The sequence below is a fragment of the Gobio gobio genome (assembly GCF_949357685.1).
Source record: "Gobio gobio genome assembly, chromosome: 25".
Lineage (NCBI taxonomy): Eukaryota > Metazoa > Chordata > Actinopteri > Cypriniformes > Gobionidae > Gobio > Gobio gobio.
This window is the reverse complement of record NC_137121.1, coordinates 35,812,842-35,831,782: the sequence shown is the minus strand read 5'-3', so window position 1 is coordinate 35,831,782 and position 18,941 is coordinate 35,812,842. Positions and strand designations below refer to the sequence as shown.

General features: G+C 37.1%; 6 protein-coding genes across 6 annotated transcripts in view; all 6 read left to right on the top strand.

The window, feature by feature from the left end:
• Positions 1-18,941, top strand: part of LOC307122033 (histone H2B-like) — a gene marked incomplete at its 5' end in the record, with an annotated part of 119,972 nt that overhangs the window by 80,637 nt on the left and 20,394 nt on the right. The gene's annotated exons all lie outside the window — the stretch shown is intronic.
• Positions 6,045-6,356, top strand: LOC307122040 (histone H4; the record flags this gene model as incomplete). Its single annotated transcript, XM_079809840.1, has 1 exon — positions 6,045-6,356. One exon carries the CDS (start codon positions 6,045-6,047, stop codon positions 6,354-6,356), a length of 312 nt encoding a protein of 103 aa, XP_079665966.1.
• Positions 7,241-7,615, top strand: LOC307122034 (histone H2B-like; the record flags this gene model as incomplete). Its single annotated transcript, XM_079809835.1, has 1 exon — positions 7,241-7,615. The coding sequence occupies one exon, from the start codon at positions 7,241-7,243 to the stop codon at positions 7,613-7,615; it is 375 nt and encodes a 124-aa protein (XP_079665961.1).
• Positions 12,458-12,844, top strand: LOC307122030 (histone H2A; the record flags this gene model as incomplete). The annotated part of the gene is made up of 1 exon (XM_079809831.1): positions 12,458-12,844. The coding sequence occupies one exon, from the start codon at positions 12,458-12,460 to the stop codon at positions 12,842-12,844; it is 387 nt and encodes a 128-aa protein (XP_079665957.1).
• Positions 14,628-14,939, top strand: LOC307122042 (histone H4; the record flags this gene model as incomplete). Its single annotated transcript, XM_079809842.1, has 1 exon — positions 14,628-14,939. The coding sequence occupies one exon, from the start codon at positions 14,628-14,630 to the stop codon at positions 14,937-14,939; it is 312 nt and encodes a 103-aa protein (XP_079665968.1).
• LOC307122038 (histone H2B-like) lies at positions 15,888-16,262 on the top strand (the record flags this gene model as incomplete). The annotated part of the gene is made up of 1 exon (XM_079809839.1): positions 15,888-16,262. One exon carries the CDS (start codon positions 15,888-15,890, stop codon positions 16,260-16,262), a length of 375 nt encoding a protein of 124 aa, XP_079665965.1.

Here is an 18,941-nt window from a genome sequence, read left to right as displayed (position 1 = left end):
TTTTATCTGTTGGTAGTTGATCGAATCCATGATGCCATGTATCTGAACAAGATAGTATTTCATTTTACACATGGGATGCTTTTTTATCCGTGTGTGCACCAAACCCGTCTTAAGTGGTTACTACCAAAAAGCTAATTTTTTATTTCATCTGACCATAGAACCCGTCCCGTTTGAAGTTCCAGTAGTGTCAGTTACTTTTCAAATGTTCTATGGTCAGATGAAACAAAAAAATTGTTTTTTTTGATAGTAAACACTTAAGATGGGTTTGGTGCACACAGGGATAAAAAAGCACCCCATGTGTAAAATGAAATCAAAATGTATACTATCTTGTTCAGATACATGGCATCATGGATTCGATCAACTACCAACAGATAAAAAAACCTGACAACCTCTTATAGAAATCTTAAAATGGGCCATGTTTGGGTCTTCTAACAGGACAGTGATCCAAAAACAAACATCAAAATCAAAACAAAAATGGGTCACTGAGCACAAAACCAAGCATCTGCAATGGCCATCCCAGTCCCTGACCTGAACCCTATTGATGATGAGTGAGTGAACTGAAGAGAAGCGCCAACATGGATCTGGGAATTTGAAGGATCTGGAGAGATTCTGTATGGAGGAATGGTCTCTGATCTCTGGTCAGGTGTTCTCCAAACTCATCAGGCATTATAGGAAAACTCAGAGCTGTTATCTTGGAAAAAGGAGGTTACAAAAAGTATTTAATAAAAGGGGGCAAATAATTGTTCCCAACGTGTTTAGGAGAAAAAACATTTATTTCATAATGTGATTCCCCCCACTTTCCATTCTTTTACTTCAATGAAAAAGGTTAGATTTTTGCCAATTAATTTAATTTAATTAAAGATCAAAAGGATAAACAATGCAGATTTATTTTTTACAGCCATCTTTGATCATATTTACCAGGGGGGCAAATTATTCTGACCAGCACTGTATATTTAAACCACTTCTTACACAATGTTTTTTTTTCCTATCAGATTACGTATCTGGGTCTGGTTGGTGGCTTTGACCTGAAAGACACAGTGTGGCGAGTGCTGAAAGCCAATTTTACAACTGCTGTGGCATGTGTGATGAATTGGAGAGAAGTCAATGGGAAGGTTGGTGTCCAACGCCTGGTCGTAAAGGAAGTTGTCATTGGTGAGAACCTTTTTAGAAGTAATTTTAATTTTTATAGCACTTTGCACAATACACAACTATTCAAAACCGCTTTACAGAACATTGTGTTGTAATTTCTGTTATCTCAGTAATAGTAATGTCACAAATTAATGGTTTAGAGCTTAAATCCCCTAAACAACTTTTCTCTTAAATTGATTCATTTTCGGTCATGTGTTTTCTGAAAACCCTGTGCATGTTCATTTTGTTAATGAAATCTTCCACGAAAAATGTTCAAACATCATATAAATTTTCTTGTCCCTAATAATCAACATAATGCAGGAGAAACTGTAAAATCATCTCCATCATCTAATTAACAACACTAAGGGCCCTATTTTGACGATCTGAAACGCAAGTATCAAACGCGAAACGCAAGTAACTGTGTGTGCGGATCTCGGGATAAATGACTATTGCGCCCGACGCAAATCTAAAATGTGTTGGTCTGAAGAAGCTTCATTATTCATAGGTGTGGTTTGGGCGTAACGTGAAATAAACCAATCAGAGCGTCATCTCACATTCCATTTAAGAGCTGGCGCGCTTGTTCCATGATTGCTATTATATAACGGCGGGTTTGCCAAGAGCACGGCACAATACATCACAGGTGAAACTCTGAAAATTAGAATATCGTGCAAAAGTTCATGTATTTCAGTAATTCAAATTAAAAGGTCAAACTAATATATTTAGGATATATAACTATATGCATTATTGTACTTTTCAGAGGGTCGAAATTTCTGTTCAGATTTAGAATTTGGGGTTTTCATAAACTGTTAGCCATAATCATCAAAATTATAATCTTTGCACAATATTAAAATTTGTCGAGTTTCACCTGTATTACTACAATTAGCCTGAATAATTTGGGTAAATGTGTATTCATGCCTATTTTTGCACATCTTTTCACAAGAGAAATACTCTTCTCCTGAAAACGGTCTGAGACATCCGTTTAAAAGCACGTCCCCTCTGAGAAGTAATCTAATTTCACCACAATTATTTTCCTCGCGTGGTAGCTAATATTGTTCCTTGTAATTATGAATGGTTTGCAAAAATGGGGACTGCTAAGTGAATGCGCGCTATGTACTCGCCAAGCGCGCGCCATTAAAATAGTCTGAATTATGCGCCACTGACTTTAAACAATATTTTTCCGGGTTTGTGGAGGAATTGTTTTGTGAAACTGCAGAATATCCCCAGGGAACGTTAGTGCAGGAACACACTCCTGCACTAAGTTCATTCCCTAATTTACAGACGTGCGTCTGTGGAGGGAGAAGTCAGCTCTGCGTCGGGTGGAGAATTGGAATGATACATGCGTCAGTGTACTTAGTCAATTGCGCTGGGTGCAATATAGGGCCCTAAAGCCCAATTTATACTTCTGCACGAACTTACGCCGTAGCTACGTTGTAGGCTTTTTGGAGCGCGCGTACCCTTCGGCGTACCCTGACGTACACCTCTCCAAAAATGTTACAACACGTCAACTCTACGCGAACGCAATCGCTGTGATTGGTCTGCTAGAACCGCTCCCTCGGGTTTCACATGCTCCCTCTGCATGTGTAATTGCGCGTCAACGTGGACAACGACGCAGAAGTATAAATGAAAACCAACACGTTGCCTACTGCGTAGAGGCTCCGGCGTAGGTGCGATGCATATAAATCAGCCTTAAGACTGCTGAAAGTTTCTTTTCCAAGCATCATTTTATTATATCCATGTAGGACTGTCCTCGACTAAAGATTTTTCTAGTTGCGTTGCATCACATTAAATGCTTCTCTGCAAGCGCTCTGTTTGAGCCGCTTATAATTTGCATTTGGGAATGCAACGTGCACCAACCATCCGTAATAAGAATTATTAATAATTAAATCTGTTGTCAACAAAGAGAAAATAAAAGCTCAGTGGTTTAACTTTTGGCAAGACATCCATAAATGTTAGTATTGTAATTTTACTGTTGTTCTGTAAAGTAATTTTTTTTTTATTATTATAATAATTGTTTATCAGAATCAATCCAAATATTATTGTATTATTATTATTATTATGAATGCATTATAAATACTAATTTTTCATTTACAGTGTATATTATTGCAATAGTAAGATATGTCTTTATTAAATTAATTAAAATATTAATAATAATAATAATTACAGGGGATGGGGTTAGCTATTCAGTTTTTTCCTCTTTTTTCTGGCATTAGCTGATCACATCCACAGCTGCTCACTTAAAGGAACGTGCCACCGTTTTTAAAAATAAAACCTCCTCCTGTCGTTCTATTTTCAAAGCACTCTCCTCTTCTGAAAGTTCATAGAGGTATGGTTCTGGATCTTGACTGTCTGAGAAGTCACCCTCTTCGTCTCTCACAAAATCAGCCATATTTCATGTGTTGCTGCGTGATATCTCTGAACCCAAGTAGCAGTGCTTCGCCTGTGCTTCCCCCTAATATAGTCCCTAGTCAATATCTATCTATGAAATCGGCTAGTCTCACTTTTACTGTCTTTGGACTAAAACGTGACATTTATGCTATCTGTGTTGGTGTGTTTTTACATTAGAGTGTGCATGTCTTTTGTAAAGCAGAATACATGCAGTGTTGTAAATTTTAACCGGTTGGTGGAAAAGTATTTTAAAATGTATTTTTTTTTTTAAACTAAATAGTTTGTCATATGGAATTATGGTATTATTATGGCCCACATATTGAAAAATACAATTTGCAATTCCTTTTTGAAATTATACTGGGAAAAACTTTCATACAGTGGTCAATCAGAGGTGTTTAATCTGTTAATAATTGCAGTTAAAATATTAAAGGAAATAATTTACATTAATAAAAAAAAAATGTATTTCATTATATGCAGCTCTAGCTTCCAGGTTGTATTGCTGCTAACATTATTTAAATTAATCTTTTATTGCAGGTGCAGTCAGGCAGAATCCCCTAACTGGAAAAGCGATTGAAGAAACGCGAGGCCCAACAACACATTGCCGACCCTCATTAGAGACTTCCCTGCACATCTTCTCAACTCTTTATCTTTCAAGTTTTCTTTAACTTTCTCAATTTCTCTTTAAAGTTCTCTTTACCAAGTTACTGTGATTTATTTTTATTTCTCTCATTAGTTGAACATTAGTTGACTAGTTGAACATAACATTGATACACGCTTAAAAAAACATGAATTTTGGTGTAAAAAATTAAAGTCTAAGACTCTTTGAATGTTATTTATACATATATATTAAAGGGTTAGTTCACCCAAAAATGAAATTTCTTCCATTAATGACTCACCCCAATGTTGTTCCACACCCGTAAGACCAGCAGTGACACTGCTGACGTAAGACGCTGTGACGTGTTATCTGGTATCTGCTATCGCACCCCTGCTATCGCACCAGATAACACGTCACAGCGTCTTACGTCAGCAGCGTGTCACTGTGGCGTCGTGAACGCGGATTCAAACTAAACCGGAAGAGAAGACAATGCTTAATAAAGTCTTAGTTTTTGTTATTTTTGGACCAAAATGTATTGTCGACGCTTCAAAAGAGTCTAACTAACCAAATTATGTCACATATGGACTACTTTGATGATGTTTTCATTACCTTTCTGGACGTGGACAGCGAAGTGTGCATACACTTACATTCAAAGGACTGAAAGCCCTCAGACTAAATCTAAAATATCTTAAACTGTGTTCCGAGGATGAACGGAGGTCTTACGGGTGTGGAACAACATTAGGGTGAGTCATTAATTGAAGAAATTTCATTTTTGGGTGAACTAACCCTTTAATATTTATTCTTAAAAAATGTTTTCCACTGAATTCTACTTAAATTATTAAGTACAACTGTGTTGCTATAATTATTTATTTTTATGAAATGTTTTCCACTGAATTCTACTTAAATTATTAAGTACAACTGAATGCTACTGTAATTATATTTGTTTTTATGAAATGTTTTGAACTGAATGCTACTGTAATTATTAAATTCAACTATGTTGCTGTAATTATATTTATTTTTATGAAATGTTTTGAACTGAATGCTACTGTAATTATTAAATTCAACTGTGTTGCTGTAATTATATTTATTTTTATGAAATGTTTTGAACTGAATGCTACTGTAATTATTAAATTCAACTGTGTTGCTGTAATTATATTTATTTTTATGAAATGTTTTGAACTGAATCCTACGGTAATTATTAAATACAACCGTCTTTCTGTAATTATTTAAACACTTGTCAAAAGTAAATTGTTTTGAGCACATTCGTTGTTGTGGAGTGTTTAATTTACCTTTGAGTTAATAAGACTTTTACATACTGTCAACTGCATGTGGGCCACATAGATTTTAACAGAACTCAACCATACTAAAATTGCATGCAAGGTTCACACGTGGGCCACATTAAATTGTATTATTTGGCTCATGCTTGGTGGAGTTATGGCACTCCTTTGGTTTAGTTCTGGCAAAGAAGATGAGGGCCATATATGGGCCGGCAAACACGATCTTATCTGGGCCACAGCTCAGCTGTTTATCTGGGCCAAATCTGTGCCAAAGGAAATTTGCTGACTGGGGAGACATACAGTGTAGATCAGAGAGGCCTGAAATCATGCATATTCTATAAATACACCTCACTTGTTACATGAAAATATACTGTTATATACAATTACTGCATTGAATATATTAATTTTCATTCAGTATCTCTATATATAATATAATTATCTTCGTCTAATATCATCTCCGTTAAATAAATCTTACAAAACCTGTTTTTTTTTTTCAGATCAGGGTTAGGGTTAAATCACATTGTCTTGTGCTGAACTATATCGAGGGGCGGGGCGTGTGGCGCGGGGTGGTTTCTGTCAGGTCCTGTAAGCAAATATAATCGGCCTCCTTGCAGCGCTTATTCTCCACTTGTTGTCTACAAACCTTTTGAGAGTGAATCATGTCTGGAAGAGGCAAAGGCGGTAAAGGGCTTGGCAAAGGAGGCGCTAAGCGTCACCGTAAAGTTTTGCGCGATAACATTCAGGGAATCACCAAACCCGCCATCCGTCGTCTGGCTCGCCGCGGCGGTGTCAAGCGCATCTCCGGTCTGATCTACGAGGAGACCCGCGGAGTGTTGAAGGTGTTTCTGGAGAACGTGATCCGCGATGCCGTGACCTACACCGAGCACGCCAAAAGAAAGACCGTCACCGCCATGGATGTTGTGTACGCGCTGAAGCGGCAGGGACGCACCCTGTACGGCTTCGGAGGATAAACGCCTGAAATCAAGAGAAACCACAAACCCAACGGCTCTTTTAAGAGCCACACACTCCCTCACATAAAGAGTATTGTCACAGCAATGCTGGTCATATGGAAAATTAAATATTTTTTTTAAAATGGGAAATAAATGCCCAATATAATATTCCATATCTTTCACAGGGAGGGGTTGTATTTCATAAACAACTGCAGAAGTTACAAGTGGTCCACTGAACCTGTATTATATGCACCGTAAGTGTTCTATAAGAAGAAATTTGTCCGGCTTCTTATGGTTATATTATTTTAAATCAACAATATGAATAACAGAAATGTGAAAGTTCTGCAAAGAAAATATTGGCGTTTCATCAAATAATTTAATGTTCTAAGATGTTTCAATGCTGTATAATTGCATTGAAATCAGCTTTTTGCTTTATTTAGCTTTTGAGTTCTGATGTGTATTTCAGAGAAAACTATTGCAATACAAAGTGATTTAAAGAATCAAGAAAAAAGTTAAAATTGGGGGAAAATTAAATGTTACAAAATCTATTTTTAAAAGGAATCTTATTACTTTATTCTAAAGTAATATAATCTTTATTCTTGCAGAATATTAGTCTTTTCTAACTTTTATCAAAGAAAAAGAGCGGGAAAGGAATAAAGGAAACGAGATCGTGTGGGTCTCCTTCACACATAAAGCGGTAGGCGGGGTTAATATTTGCCTGCCCGTGATTGGCCCTCGTTCCTCTCGTGATGCTTTGAGTTGTCCAATGAAATACGAGTTTATGGGCTCGGCCTATGAAAACAGCCAATCAGAAGAATTCCGCATCTCTTAGTAAATTAGCATATGTCGGTGAATAAAATCCTCTGGATCGCTCCTGAGCACACATTCATTGACTCTTCATCATCATGCCTGAACCAGCAAAGTCCGCGCCTAAGAAGGGCTCCAAGAAGGCCGTCACCAAGACCGCCGCTAAGGGAGGAAAGAAGCGCAGAAAGTCCAGGAAGGAGAGCTACGCTATCTATGTGTACAAAGTCCTGAAGCAGGTTCATCCTGACACCGGCATCTCCTCCAAGGCGATGGGCATCATGAACTCTTTCGTCAACGACATCTTCGAGCGCATCGCCGGTGAGGCGTCTCGTCTGGCGCACTACAACAAGCGCTCCACCATCACCTCTAGAGAGATCCAGACCGCCGTGCGTCTGCTGCTGCCCGGAGAGCTGGCCAAACACGCCGTGTCCGAGGGCACAAAGGCTGTGACCAAATACACCAGCTCAAAGTGAGGTGACCTCTGACCTTATCCACCCCAAAGGCTCTTTTAAGAGCCACCCATCTTCTCGTTTAAAGAGTTAATAATGTTTGTGAGATGAACTAACCCATTTAATCCCAAACTTTTCCCAGGGATGGCATGAATATGTATAGTGTTGGAAATGTATTCAACAATATTGGAGTACATGTATTCTTTTTGATTAGTCCATGAACAAAACCGGTATCATGTCTGGTCAGAATTGTGACTGGTGGAACATAAGGAGTCTAAAGTCTATGGTGTTAAATGTTAATGCACTTACACAATGATAAACCTCTAGCCATTAGTTTATATTAAAGGTGTAAACCTTGTCAGGCTCTGTTTCAAAAAGGACAAAATGCCATCCCTACACAGCAGTACGGCACAATCAAAATTATTAACAAAAGTGACAAATTATAGAAAACTGGAAGGTAATTATAAACATAAAGGGAAATAAGTACAGATACGATGGGTAGATATAGTGATAAAACTGTAAAACAGAACTAGATAGTTAAGTCACCTTTATTTATGTAGCTCTTATTATAATACAGATTGTTTCAAAGCAGCTTTACAGTGGTAACAGGAAAATAATGCAACAGAATTTGATTTGGCTGGACAGCTGCTCTGGAGAAATCTGTGATATAATCGTCCAGCTCAATTCAATTATCATACAATAAGTGTCAATGCAGGCGGATCAGTAATGTAGTTGAATATTTAGTGTCCCCAACTGAGCAAGCCAAAAGTCAGAGGCGACAAGGAACCAAAACTCATCAGTTCATCAAAATGACACATTTCCTCCCTTTTTAAGTCCTCTCACACAAATTAGCCACTTTTAGATATTGAAAAATAAATGTATATTATTTATTTCCTAAATTGTTTTGTAAAATCTCCTAATATAACCTGCATTTTTACTTTTGCTAGATTTTGTATTAAAACCCTTATTTCAGTCTCATATTTCTGACAGTATAACAATGTTCCACTGTTTCTTCTTGCTCACACAATTCACACTTTCCTGTATCGTGTTTACTCATTTTATAAAGTGTACTATTTAGACTTGTGTGTCCAAATGTCATTCTTGATATCTCATCACTCCTGTTTTTCCCTGCCCTTCTCACACTTTCCTTTGAATCCTGTAAAACCATTGACCTTTCTTCTCCTGATCTACTGTTTTTGCTTACCTTTTCTTAATAATAATACTCTTGATTTCATTCTTGTTCAGATTAAAGCTGCAGTCTGTAACTTTTAGTGCTCTAGCGGTTAATAAACAGAACGGCATGCGTCTTGCGGAAGAACATTGCAGCCGGAGCTACTTCTCTCTGTTTATGTCTATGGCGAGTCACGCAGTGACTGTGCTCCTCCGCAGCGGTTCCTACCAGACCGGCCTGAAATAGTCCCAATATGAACACGTATCATAAGTGTACCATAATTATTCAGGGTAAGACAAAAACACGGTTTGGAAAATTGGATTCATGTTGTATATTCTCATTATATTATTTTTGTAAAGATTGAACACAAAAAAGTTATGGACAGCAGCTTTAACTGATAAATTAATGTCTTTATTTTTTAATGGCTTCATTTGCTTCCTTGTCTGCTATTTAATTTACTCAGACACCAATATGTGCAGGATCCCAGACAAAAACACTTTAAGGCCGCTTCCAAGGAAGGTAATGAGCTGCGACTGAAGGTCGTTTGCGCGTTCGTGTTTCAGGCAAACCATTTTTTAATTATAATATTCTTTATCTGACTCCATTTATCAAATTGTCGAATTTAGGTTAGAATGCCAATTGATTGTTTGGTCACACATTTAATCATTACGTTTTAACCCTTTGTTGAAATTATATTCGTTTCATACTGGAGATAGTTAATAATTAAAGAGTGATTCAGAAAGGATCAAAATGTAACCATTTTATTAACAGTCAGGTAAATATATAATGCCGATTACATAATAAATTATAAGATAATCCATACATAACATCAAATATTCCGAAATAGCCTAAAAAGTGAAATATTTCCTGACTTTTTGAATATTACTTAACACAGAGCGTTTTCTGTGTTACGGGCCAATCTTGTTGATAGTATTGCGCCCCGAACTTACTACTACATCGCTTTAAGTAACTCAGACCAGACCGAAACCTTTTTCAAACAGAAATACATGATAACAAAGGGAATTTAAATGGAATCGAGTTCCCATTTGTCTGGATTGGAAGAAGAGACCAAATGGCTCCAAAAGCCACACCCACCGTCATGAGTAAAATATCTCTAAGCTCTAAAAACTCTTATTAACTTCTTGTTTATTTCTGTGGGGATGAGATTTTTGTACCATTCGCACTGAGACATTTCAAACAATATCAAACACATATAATACTGTATAGTGAGAATTGGCATTAAATCCAATAGATTTTGGGTGAATTCTAAGTGATCTCTCAACATGAAGTGGAGATATTTGGGGCAAGGTAAATACATGCAAATAAAGGCCATTCCCAGTTGATTCACTCAGTGGGACGTCGCCTGCGAAAAAAAGTGTCCTCTCAGTGAGTAATTGTTTTCCACCAGACAACTTGGCGTTATGTAAGTTTTCTCAGCCTTTCACCATCATTTGAATTCTGTATTATGTTTGCTGTATTTCTATTAAAATGTCTGGTCTACTTTCTGAGTGACTGTATTGTAAGCTAGCCAATGATGACCTTGAGTCTGAACAAATGATTGATTTCAATGGTCTTATCTCCTCTATCCACTGCATTGCTGATAATATTGCAATCATTTCCCCTGTAAACAGATAATTCATCACTGACCCATTTCCCTACAGATAAATTAAGTTCTGGAACAATGAATGCTTCTCATATTGTATTGTTTGAACTCTTTGATGCATCTGTATCTAAACATAGTTTTAGTACTCATTAATACATGTCTGCACATTATATGAATTACATTCCTTATCCATGTTTTTCTTTTCAAACAATGCAACATTCACTGTATAGCATCTGTAAGTAACCACGGTTTTATTACTGATAGCGGTACAGTTGGACTAACATTTAACTGATTAACTTTAAGTTCTGTTGCTTTCTGTATCACTGTCCATCCAAAGCTTTTCGTTTTCCTCCTCTCTTTTTCCCAACAGGGCTTTAACGTTTCTAGTGTAGGATGCTCTTGACTATGGCCTTGAAAATGAGCCCAATAACTCACTGCTAACTGTATCCGTCTCATTTCTAATGACATTTCTCCCATTTCTATCTGTAGTGCTGCAATCTGTGTGTGTTTTTTATAGCTCCTGTACATAATCTCAATACCTGATGCTGTATAGAATCTAACTTTCTAAGCAACGTTTCTGCTGCTGATCCATACACCACACAAACATAATCTAATCCAGATATAATCAGCCCATTATAGATGGCCTTTAATGCCATCCTATCCGCCCCCCATTCACTGCCAATTAAACACCTCATTATATTTATTACTTTCTTACATTTATCCACTATTTTCTGGATATGCATCGCCCATATAACTTTCATCAAACCACAACCCTAAAAACTTAAAATGTTTAACTCTTTCCAGTTCTTGATTATATAATTTTAATTTTACCTCACCTCCTATTTTTGCCCCATCATCAGCAAAAAGTGAAGACCCCAGGCCATTATCCAAATCCTCAAATACATAATTTATCATTATAGAAAGTAATAAAGGGCTTACTATACATCCTTGTGGATTTCCATTTTCAATCCTATTCTAACCTTCATTGCTCTCCCTAATAAAAAAGCCTCGATCCATCTATCTAACCCTTCTCGTGTATGCTTTCTCTATGTCAAAGACAGCCACTACTCTCTGTTTATTTGTGCTTTTCTTATTTTGTGTTCTAAACACACTTTCTGGATCCATAGTATTTCTCCCTCTTCTAAAACCACTCTGATACCTGGAAATATATCTGTTATTTTCCACATAATACATTAACCTTTCATTAACCATTTTTTTGCATTATTTTACAGATGTTAGATGTCATAGCAAATGGTCTATAATTCCCTGGATTTGTGCAATCTTTCCCTGGTTTGCGTATTGAAACTATCACCGCATCCTTCCAACGTTGTGGTAATTTTCCTTCCTCACAGATTTTATTATACAAGTTTAATAAAACATCCTTGGATGATTTACTTAGATGATTTATCATTATATAGTAAATCTGATCATGCCTGGTGCTGATTTCTTAGTTTTTCTGAGAGATCAGTTCAACTCTGTCTTGGTAAATGCCATGTTTAATTGGTCATTAGTGTATACCTTATTCTGTGTTAACTCTTTATACTGCTCTAACGTACTTTCCCTCTTGTTTTTTTTTACATTTTTAACAAAAAATGTTGCCAGCATTTCTGCTTTCTCATCTCTTACAGCTATTGTTTCTCCATCACTTAACATTGGATAACCATATTCTCTTTTTATCCCATTTATTATTTTATCATTCCCCATATTTGATCAATTTCTGTTTCCATTCCCACAGTTACAAAACTTCCTCCAAAAATCCTTCTTCGTATTTTTAATAATTCTCCTTACATTTGCTTGCATCCTTTTATATTCAATACAATTCTAAAAACTGTATATATATGGAATATTTTATATCAAATATTTTAGTAGTTTAATCTACTTTTATTATGTTATTCGTCAAATTCTTGTGTGCATAATTATTCCCGCTAGAAAAGGGGGTCGGGCTTTGGAGGTAAGTTCAGTGATTGGTTGAAATCTCTTCAGACTCTAAACCAATGAGCGACTGGCACTCTAGTATAAAGACAGTGTGTGGAGACACAGACATTCATTTTCTTCGTTTCGTTTAAGAAGGTTTTAAACAGAGATTTCAGAAATGAGCGGCAGAGGCAAAACCGGCGGCAAAGCCCGAGCAAAGGCTAAGACTCGCTCCTCCAGGGCGGGACTGCAGTTCCCCGTCGGCCGTGTTCACAGGCTTCTCCGCAAAGGCAACTACGCTCAGCGTGTCGGTGCCGGTGCTCCGGTTTATCTGGCCGCTGTGCTCGAGTATCTTACCGCTGAGATTCTGGAGCTGGCTGGAAACGCGGCTCGGGACAACAAGAAGACCCGCATCATCCCCCGTCACCTGCAGCTGGCGGTGCGCAACGACGAGGAGCTGAACAAACTTCTGGGCGGAGTGACCATCGCTCAGGGCGGCGTGCTGCCCAACATCCAGGCGGTGCTGCTGCCCAAGAAGACCGAGAAGGCCGCCAAATCCAAATAAACGGATATGTACTGTTTTTCGCAACCCAAAGGCTCTTTTAAGAGCCACCAAAACTGCACTGAAAGAAATGCTTTCCAATTTAAACGTTGATTATGGATAGAAGATTATAACATTATCTGGATTTTCATTCTCTAATTCATAAACGGTTTAATATAGAATATATGTGGTAAAACATACTTTCATATTAATAAAGTCTTAATTTTTTTACTTTAATGAGTATTTCAAAGAAAGTTAGTGTATAATTGCTGAAAATATACCCTTGATGGTGTGGATTTGCTTTATGACAGTTTCTCATTTCTTTATTATTCAGTGAAATAAACTTGAAATAAGCCTTTAAGGTGGCCAATGATGTGCTGTTTTTAAGTCACATGACATTTGAAAGTCCCTCCAAAACTCTTTCCCACCGTCACCCTCACAGAGAAGCCGAAGTGCTCCAGAAATTGCTCTAATAATCTCATTTCTAAACATCTCTTTTCAAGGTTTTTTTTTTTTGCTGCATCTTTGCAAAGTCAATTATATATTTTTATTCACAAATCAACTTTGTCTAACAGTTTTACTGTAAATTGAGTAAATATTGATGTGTCCATATGGCACCGCTGTCCCACAGTGGAAGTGCAGTGATGTTTTTCCCCATTGGGATGGTTTATATATAATAGCATCAATAATATGATCAGTTATTTATTTGTTTATTGTAGTATAGCTGTATTTATGTATAAATAACAAAATTATGTCTTAGAAAATGAATACATTAATACATTTACGGAAAGATCAATATGAAGAATGCAGAGTTCACTCATGGGATGAGAGTGAGAATGAGTTTGTCCTTTTGAAGGTTTAATGATGGGGATCTACTTATTTTTGGTTTGCATGAGTTCAAAGTATATAAATCTATCAATTTCTAAAAGAATGTGCAAAATCATAATTTTATAGAAAAACTACTTTTTTAATCATTTTCCATGGTGGTACAGCGTTGCCATTGCAACATTTCAAGTATTTTTTCTCAAGACTTTTTTTTTTTTTTTGATTGTAGCTTTTTCATGTAATAAAAACACATTTTATTCTGAATGACAAAGCTTAGACTTTAATGGCGGAGACAACAATGCTGAAAACATCTCACAATTACACTCCTAACTCATTTTTAAACAGTTCTTAACCTCTGACCTTTTATCCAGGAGTTTGCCACTTCTTTTCATCTTCAGTCTGTCTGAAAATATACAGCTGGTTTCTTTCCAACTCTCTTTCATTCGCTCATCCACAGTTTTTAACTAATCTTCAGCTGCTCCCTTATAGTGGCATGGGCTGTTCTGAAACTATTATGGGATGTTGCAGGCCAAAGAAGAGATTACTGTCATGGTGCAAGTTCAGCTAAAGGGAGACATACAGTGTAGATCAGAGAGGCCAGAAATCATTCATACTCTATAAATATACCTGACATGTCACATGAAAATATACTGTTATATACAATTAATGCATTGAATATATTAATTGTCATTCAGTTTCTCTATAAATTATATAATTATCTTCGTCTAATACCATCTTCTTCAAATGAATCTAATATGAATCTGATAAAACTTGTTTTTTAATATTAAACAAAGGACAGGCCTCGTGAGATCAGGGTTAGGGTTAAATCACATTGTCTTGTGCTGAACTATATCGAGGGGCGGGTGCGTGTGGCGCGGGGGAGGTTTCTGTCAGGTCCTGTAAGCAAATATAAATAGCCTCGTTGTGACGCTTATTTTTGGATTCGTTGTCTTTTGACTGGCTGAAGTAGTCAGAGTTAATCATGTCTGGAAGAGGCAAAGGCGGTAAAGGGCTCGGTAAAGGAGGCGCTAAGCGTCACCGCAAAGTTTTGCGCGATAACATCCAGGGAATCACCAAACCCGCCATCCGTCGTCTGGCTCGCCGCGGCGGTGTCAAGCGCATCTCCGGTCTGATCTACGAGGAGACCCGCGGAGTGTTGAAGGTGTTTCTCGAGAACGTGATCCGCGATGCCGTGACCTACACCGAGCACGCCAAGAGAAAGACCGTCACCGCCATGGATGTTGTGTACGCGCTGAAGCGGCAGGGACGCACCCTGTACGGCTTCGGAGGATAAACACCTGAAATCAAGAGAAACCACAAACCCAACGGCTCTTTTAAGAGCCACACACTCCCTCACATAAAGAGTCAATGTCACAGCTATGCTGGAAAAAAGAAATAAACTTTTTTTTACTGAAATATAAATGTCCAATATTACAGATAATTACAGATCTTTCACAAGGATGGGTTGTATTTAATAAACAACTACAGAAGTTACAATTGGTCCATTAAGCCCGTCTTTTATAACGATATAATATAACATTATATAACGTTACCCCATAATTGTTCTATAAGGAGAAATTGGCCGGGGTTCTTATGGGTTATATATTTTTAAATAAACAATATGAATATATAACAGAAATGTGAAAAGAAAATATTGGCGTTTCATCTCAATTTAAGGTTCTAAGGTGTTTTAATGCTGAATAATTGCAATCAGCTTTTTGCTTCATTTAGCTTTTGAGTTCTAATGTGTATTTCGTTGAAGAAAACTATTGCAATTCAAAGTGATTTACAGAATCAAGAAAAAAGTTCAAATTGAATGTCGGTTGTAAAGGGACTTTTGTATAGGAGGGAATTTTGGTACAAAATCTATTGTTAAAAGGGATCGTATTACTTTATTCTAAAATGAGTTTTCTAAAATGAGTTTTCATATTACACTATCTTGCTGAATATTAGTCTTTTCAAACTTTTATTTAAGCAAATGAGCGGGAAAGGAACAAAGGAAACGAGATCGTGTGGGTCTCCTTCAAACATAAAGCGGTAGGCGTGGCTAATATTTACCTGCCCGTGATTGGCCCTCGTTCCTCTCATTTGTCTTTGAGTTGTCCAATGAAATACGAGTTTATGGGCTCGGCCTATGAAAACAGCTAATCAGAATATGCCGTGTCTCTTAGTAAATTAGCATATGGCGGTGAATAAAAGCCTCTGTATCGCTCCTGAGCGCACACATTGACTCTTCATCATCATGCCTGAACCAGCAAAGTCCGCGCCTAAGAAGGGCTCCAAGAAGGCCGTCACCAAGACCGCCGCTAAGGGAGGAAAGAAGCGCAGAAAGTCCAGGAAGGAGAGCTACGCTATCTATGTGTACAAAGTCCTGAAGCAGGTTCATCCTGACACCGGCATCTCCTCCAAGGCGATGGGCATCATGAACTCTTTCGTCAACGACATCTTCGAGCGCATCGGCGGTGAGGCGTCTCGTCTGGCGCACTACAACAAGCGCTCCACCATCACCTCTAGAGAGATCCAGACCGCCGTGCGTCTGCTGCTGCCCGGAGAGCTGGCCAAACACGCCGTGTCCGAGGGCACAAAGGCTGTGACTAAATACACCAGCTCAAAGTGAGGTGACTTCTGACCTTACCCACCCCAAAGGCTCTTTTAAGAGCCACCCATCTTCTCAATTAAAGAGCTGTTTTTTATAATATTTATATCTGTAATCTGACTTTTTTTTGTTTCGTTGCTAATATTAAGTGACATTTTAATTGTGGATATTTTTTAATAAATTAAGCCAAACATTTTTCAAAATATCTATTGATACAAATTTCCTCTGTCCTTGATTAAAAGAAATAAAATAAGCTTGTCATTTTCTTTTAGTGTAAATGGCCAACTATCACAGTTTTTCCCAACTTGTGTAAAGCTCATCCAAAGCTCATCCATGTTCCTTTCATTTGAAGCTCACTCAAAAGTGAAGTTTTACCTTCCAGCAACAGGCAATCATGCCTATACCAATACAATAATTGTATTATTTCTAAAATAAGGAATTGTGTCTGTTAAAAAAAAAAAATTCAAATGAGAAGTCTTAAAATATCCGAGAAACAAAATCCAAAATTAAATTGGATTTGCCGAAGAACAGACAAAAAATATCTTTTAAAAGAAGAAAAGGTCTGTTTTCTACAAAACTGTTCTAAAAACTTAAGACTCAATTCATAAACTTCATTATGTTTTATTTTCATCAGCAGATGAAAGTTAAATGCAAAGACTTTATTTCCCTGGATTTACTCATTCATGTGTGTGTTTGAGAGAATGTATTCTATAAACTACTGACATTTCTTCAACACTTTCAAATAAAAACTTGTCACTTAGATCATTTATTTATAGAAAATCGAATTCTTCATTAAATTGACATGCTAAATAAGTTATATAGTATGTGCTCTAAAAAAATGAATTCTGAATGATTATAAGCTTGTTTCCTCATGGGGACCTCAATTTATGTCCCCATGAGTCAGTGTAAGGCCGCTAAAATCTTGCTCCAATGCCGGTAACGAGCGTTCTGTGTTTCAGTTGGGCAAAATGGATTTGATTATAATATTCTTTATCTAACTCCATTTATCATAATCTCGAATTTAAGATAAACTGCCAATTGGTTGTTTGGTCATTTATATTTAATAGTTAGTCACACAATTGATCATTCCGTTTAACCCTTTGTTGTCATAATCTACTTGAGAATTATAGATGAAGTCAGAATAGATAGAAAATGTAACAATTTATTAACAACCAGGTAAATGTATAATGTCAATTACATAATAGACAGAAATCTCTTTTAAATGGAAACACAAATTCTGGTTATGGTCATACTTAAAATAGTTTCAAATGGATGTAAACTTAAACCCTTAATTGTACTCAGTAGGCCTATGCATATAATGTTACCTGTGTGTGTGTGTGTGTGTGTGTGTGTGTGTGTGTGTGTGTGTGTGTGTGTGTGTGTGTGTGTGTGTGTGTGTGTGTGTGTGTGTGTGAGAGAGAGAGAGAGAGAGAGAGAGAGAGAGAGAGAGAGAGAGAGAGAAGGCCCCAGACAGAGAAAGGCAGAGAATAAAATGATAAAAAGAGAAAAATAGGTAGAGCTACATGTGTTCCAGGATTCCATGGGAGATGGTCACACTTGAGTTGAGCTCCAGAGAAATTATGAAAAAATGAGAATAATTTTACTAACAAATGAGAGAAAAGTAGATCATTCAACATAAAACAACATCTAGACAGTTTTTTTTTTTCTTTACACTGTCAACTGAATCTGAGGAAAATTCCAGTGTGGTTGATTATTCAATAACAGATATTGATCCAAACTTTATTAATGCATTTGTCAAACCTCAGCTCCAGATTTCCGATCACTGCCAAACTGTGCTTTATCTGAAACCACCACGGAAAAGGACCAAAACGTCTCCCCTCCAATCTGAAAAACTGTTCCCTTTGAAACCTAAACTCAAGTGGACTCAACCCAGCTCCAACCAATTCAAAGAAAACATGAACAGTCCTACTATATTAAAAATGCTGGATGGCTTTATGTCCACTGAGTTCACTTTAGATGGTAATGGGATAAATCTAGCAACAAAAAACTTAAATTATATATTCAAAACATTGGCGACTCTATCTAACATTAAACACCAAAACAAACCTAAAACAAATCAGCAGAGAGTAATAAAGGATGTGTGGTTTGATGATGAATGTGCAGGTCTTCGGGAGGCTTCGGTCTGGCTGTCAAAACACTGAGCGAAAAGACTCGGAGGGCTTTCTATGATATACTGTAAAGTCACGATGCGGTCACTTAAAAATACCCATAAAAACTTGGATAAAATTATATACTTCAATAATAAAACCAATTCTTTTATATGGATGTGAAATTTGGGGATCAGTACTGAATTTTAAAAATTGGGATAAAATTTCAGTAGAAAAAGTACAATTGGAAATTACCAAAAACATTTTAGGGGTCCACAGAAGCACATCCAACGCCACCTGCAGGGCTGAATTAGGCCTGTACCCGCTGGACACTGAGACCCAGAAGAGATGTGTTCAGTTCTGGCATCACCTCCATCAGTCTGATCCAGAATCAGTCCAATATAAAGCCCTCCTCGCCAATGAAACCTCAGCAGAGTCTCATCCTCTAAACACACTCGCCCTTCAACTAGTCCATCAAACTCAACCCCCGATTGACCACAGCTACAACCCCAAAACCATTATTAAAGAAATTGACAAAAATCTAAAAGACACCCATGATGAATCACTAAAAACACATTTTGACCTCAAAAAT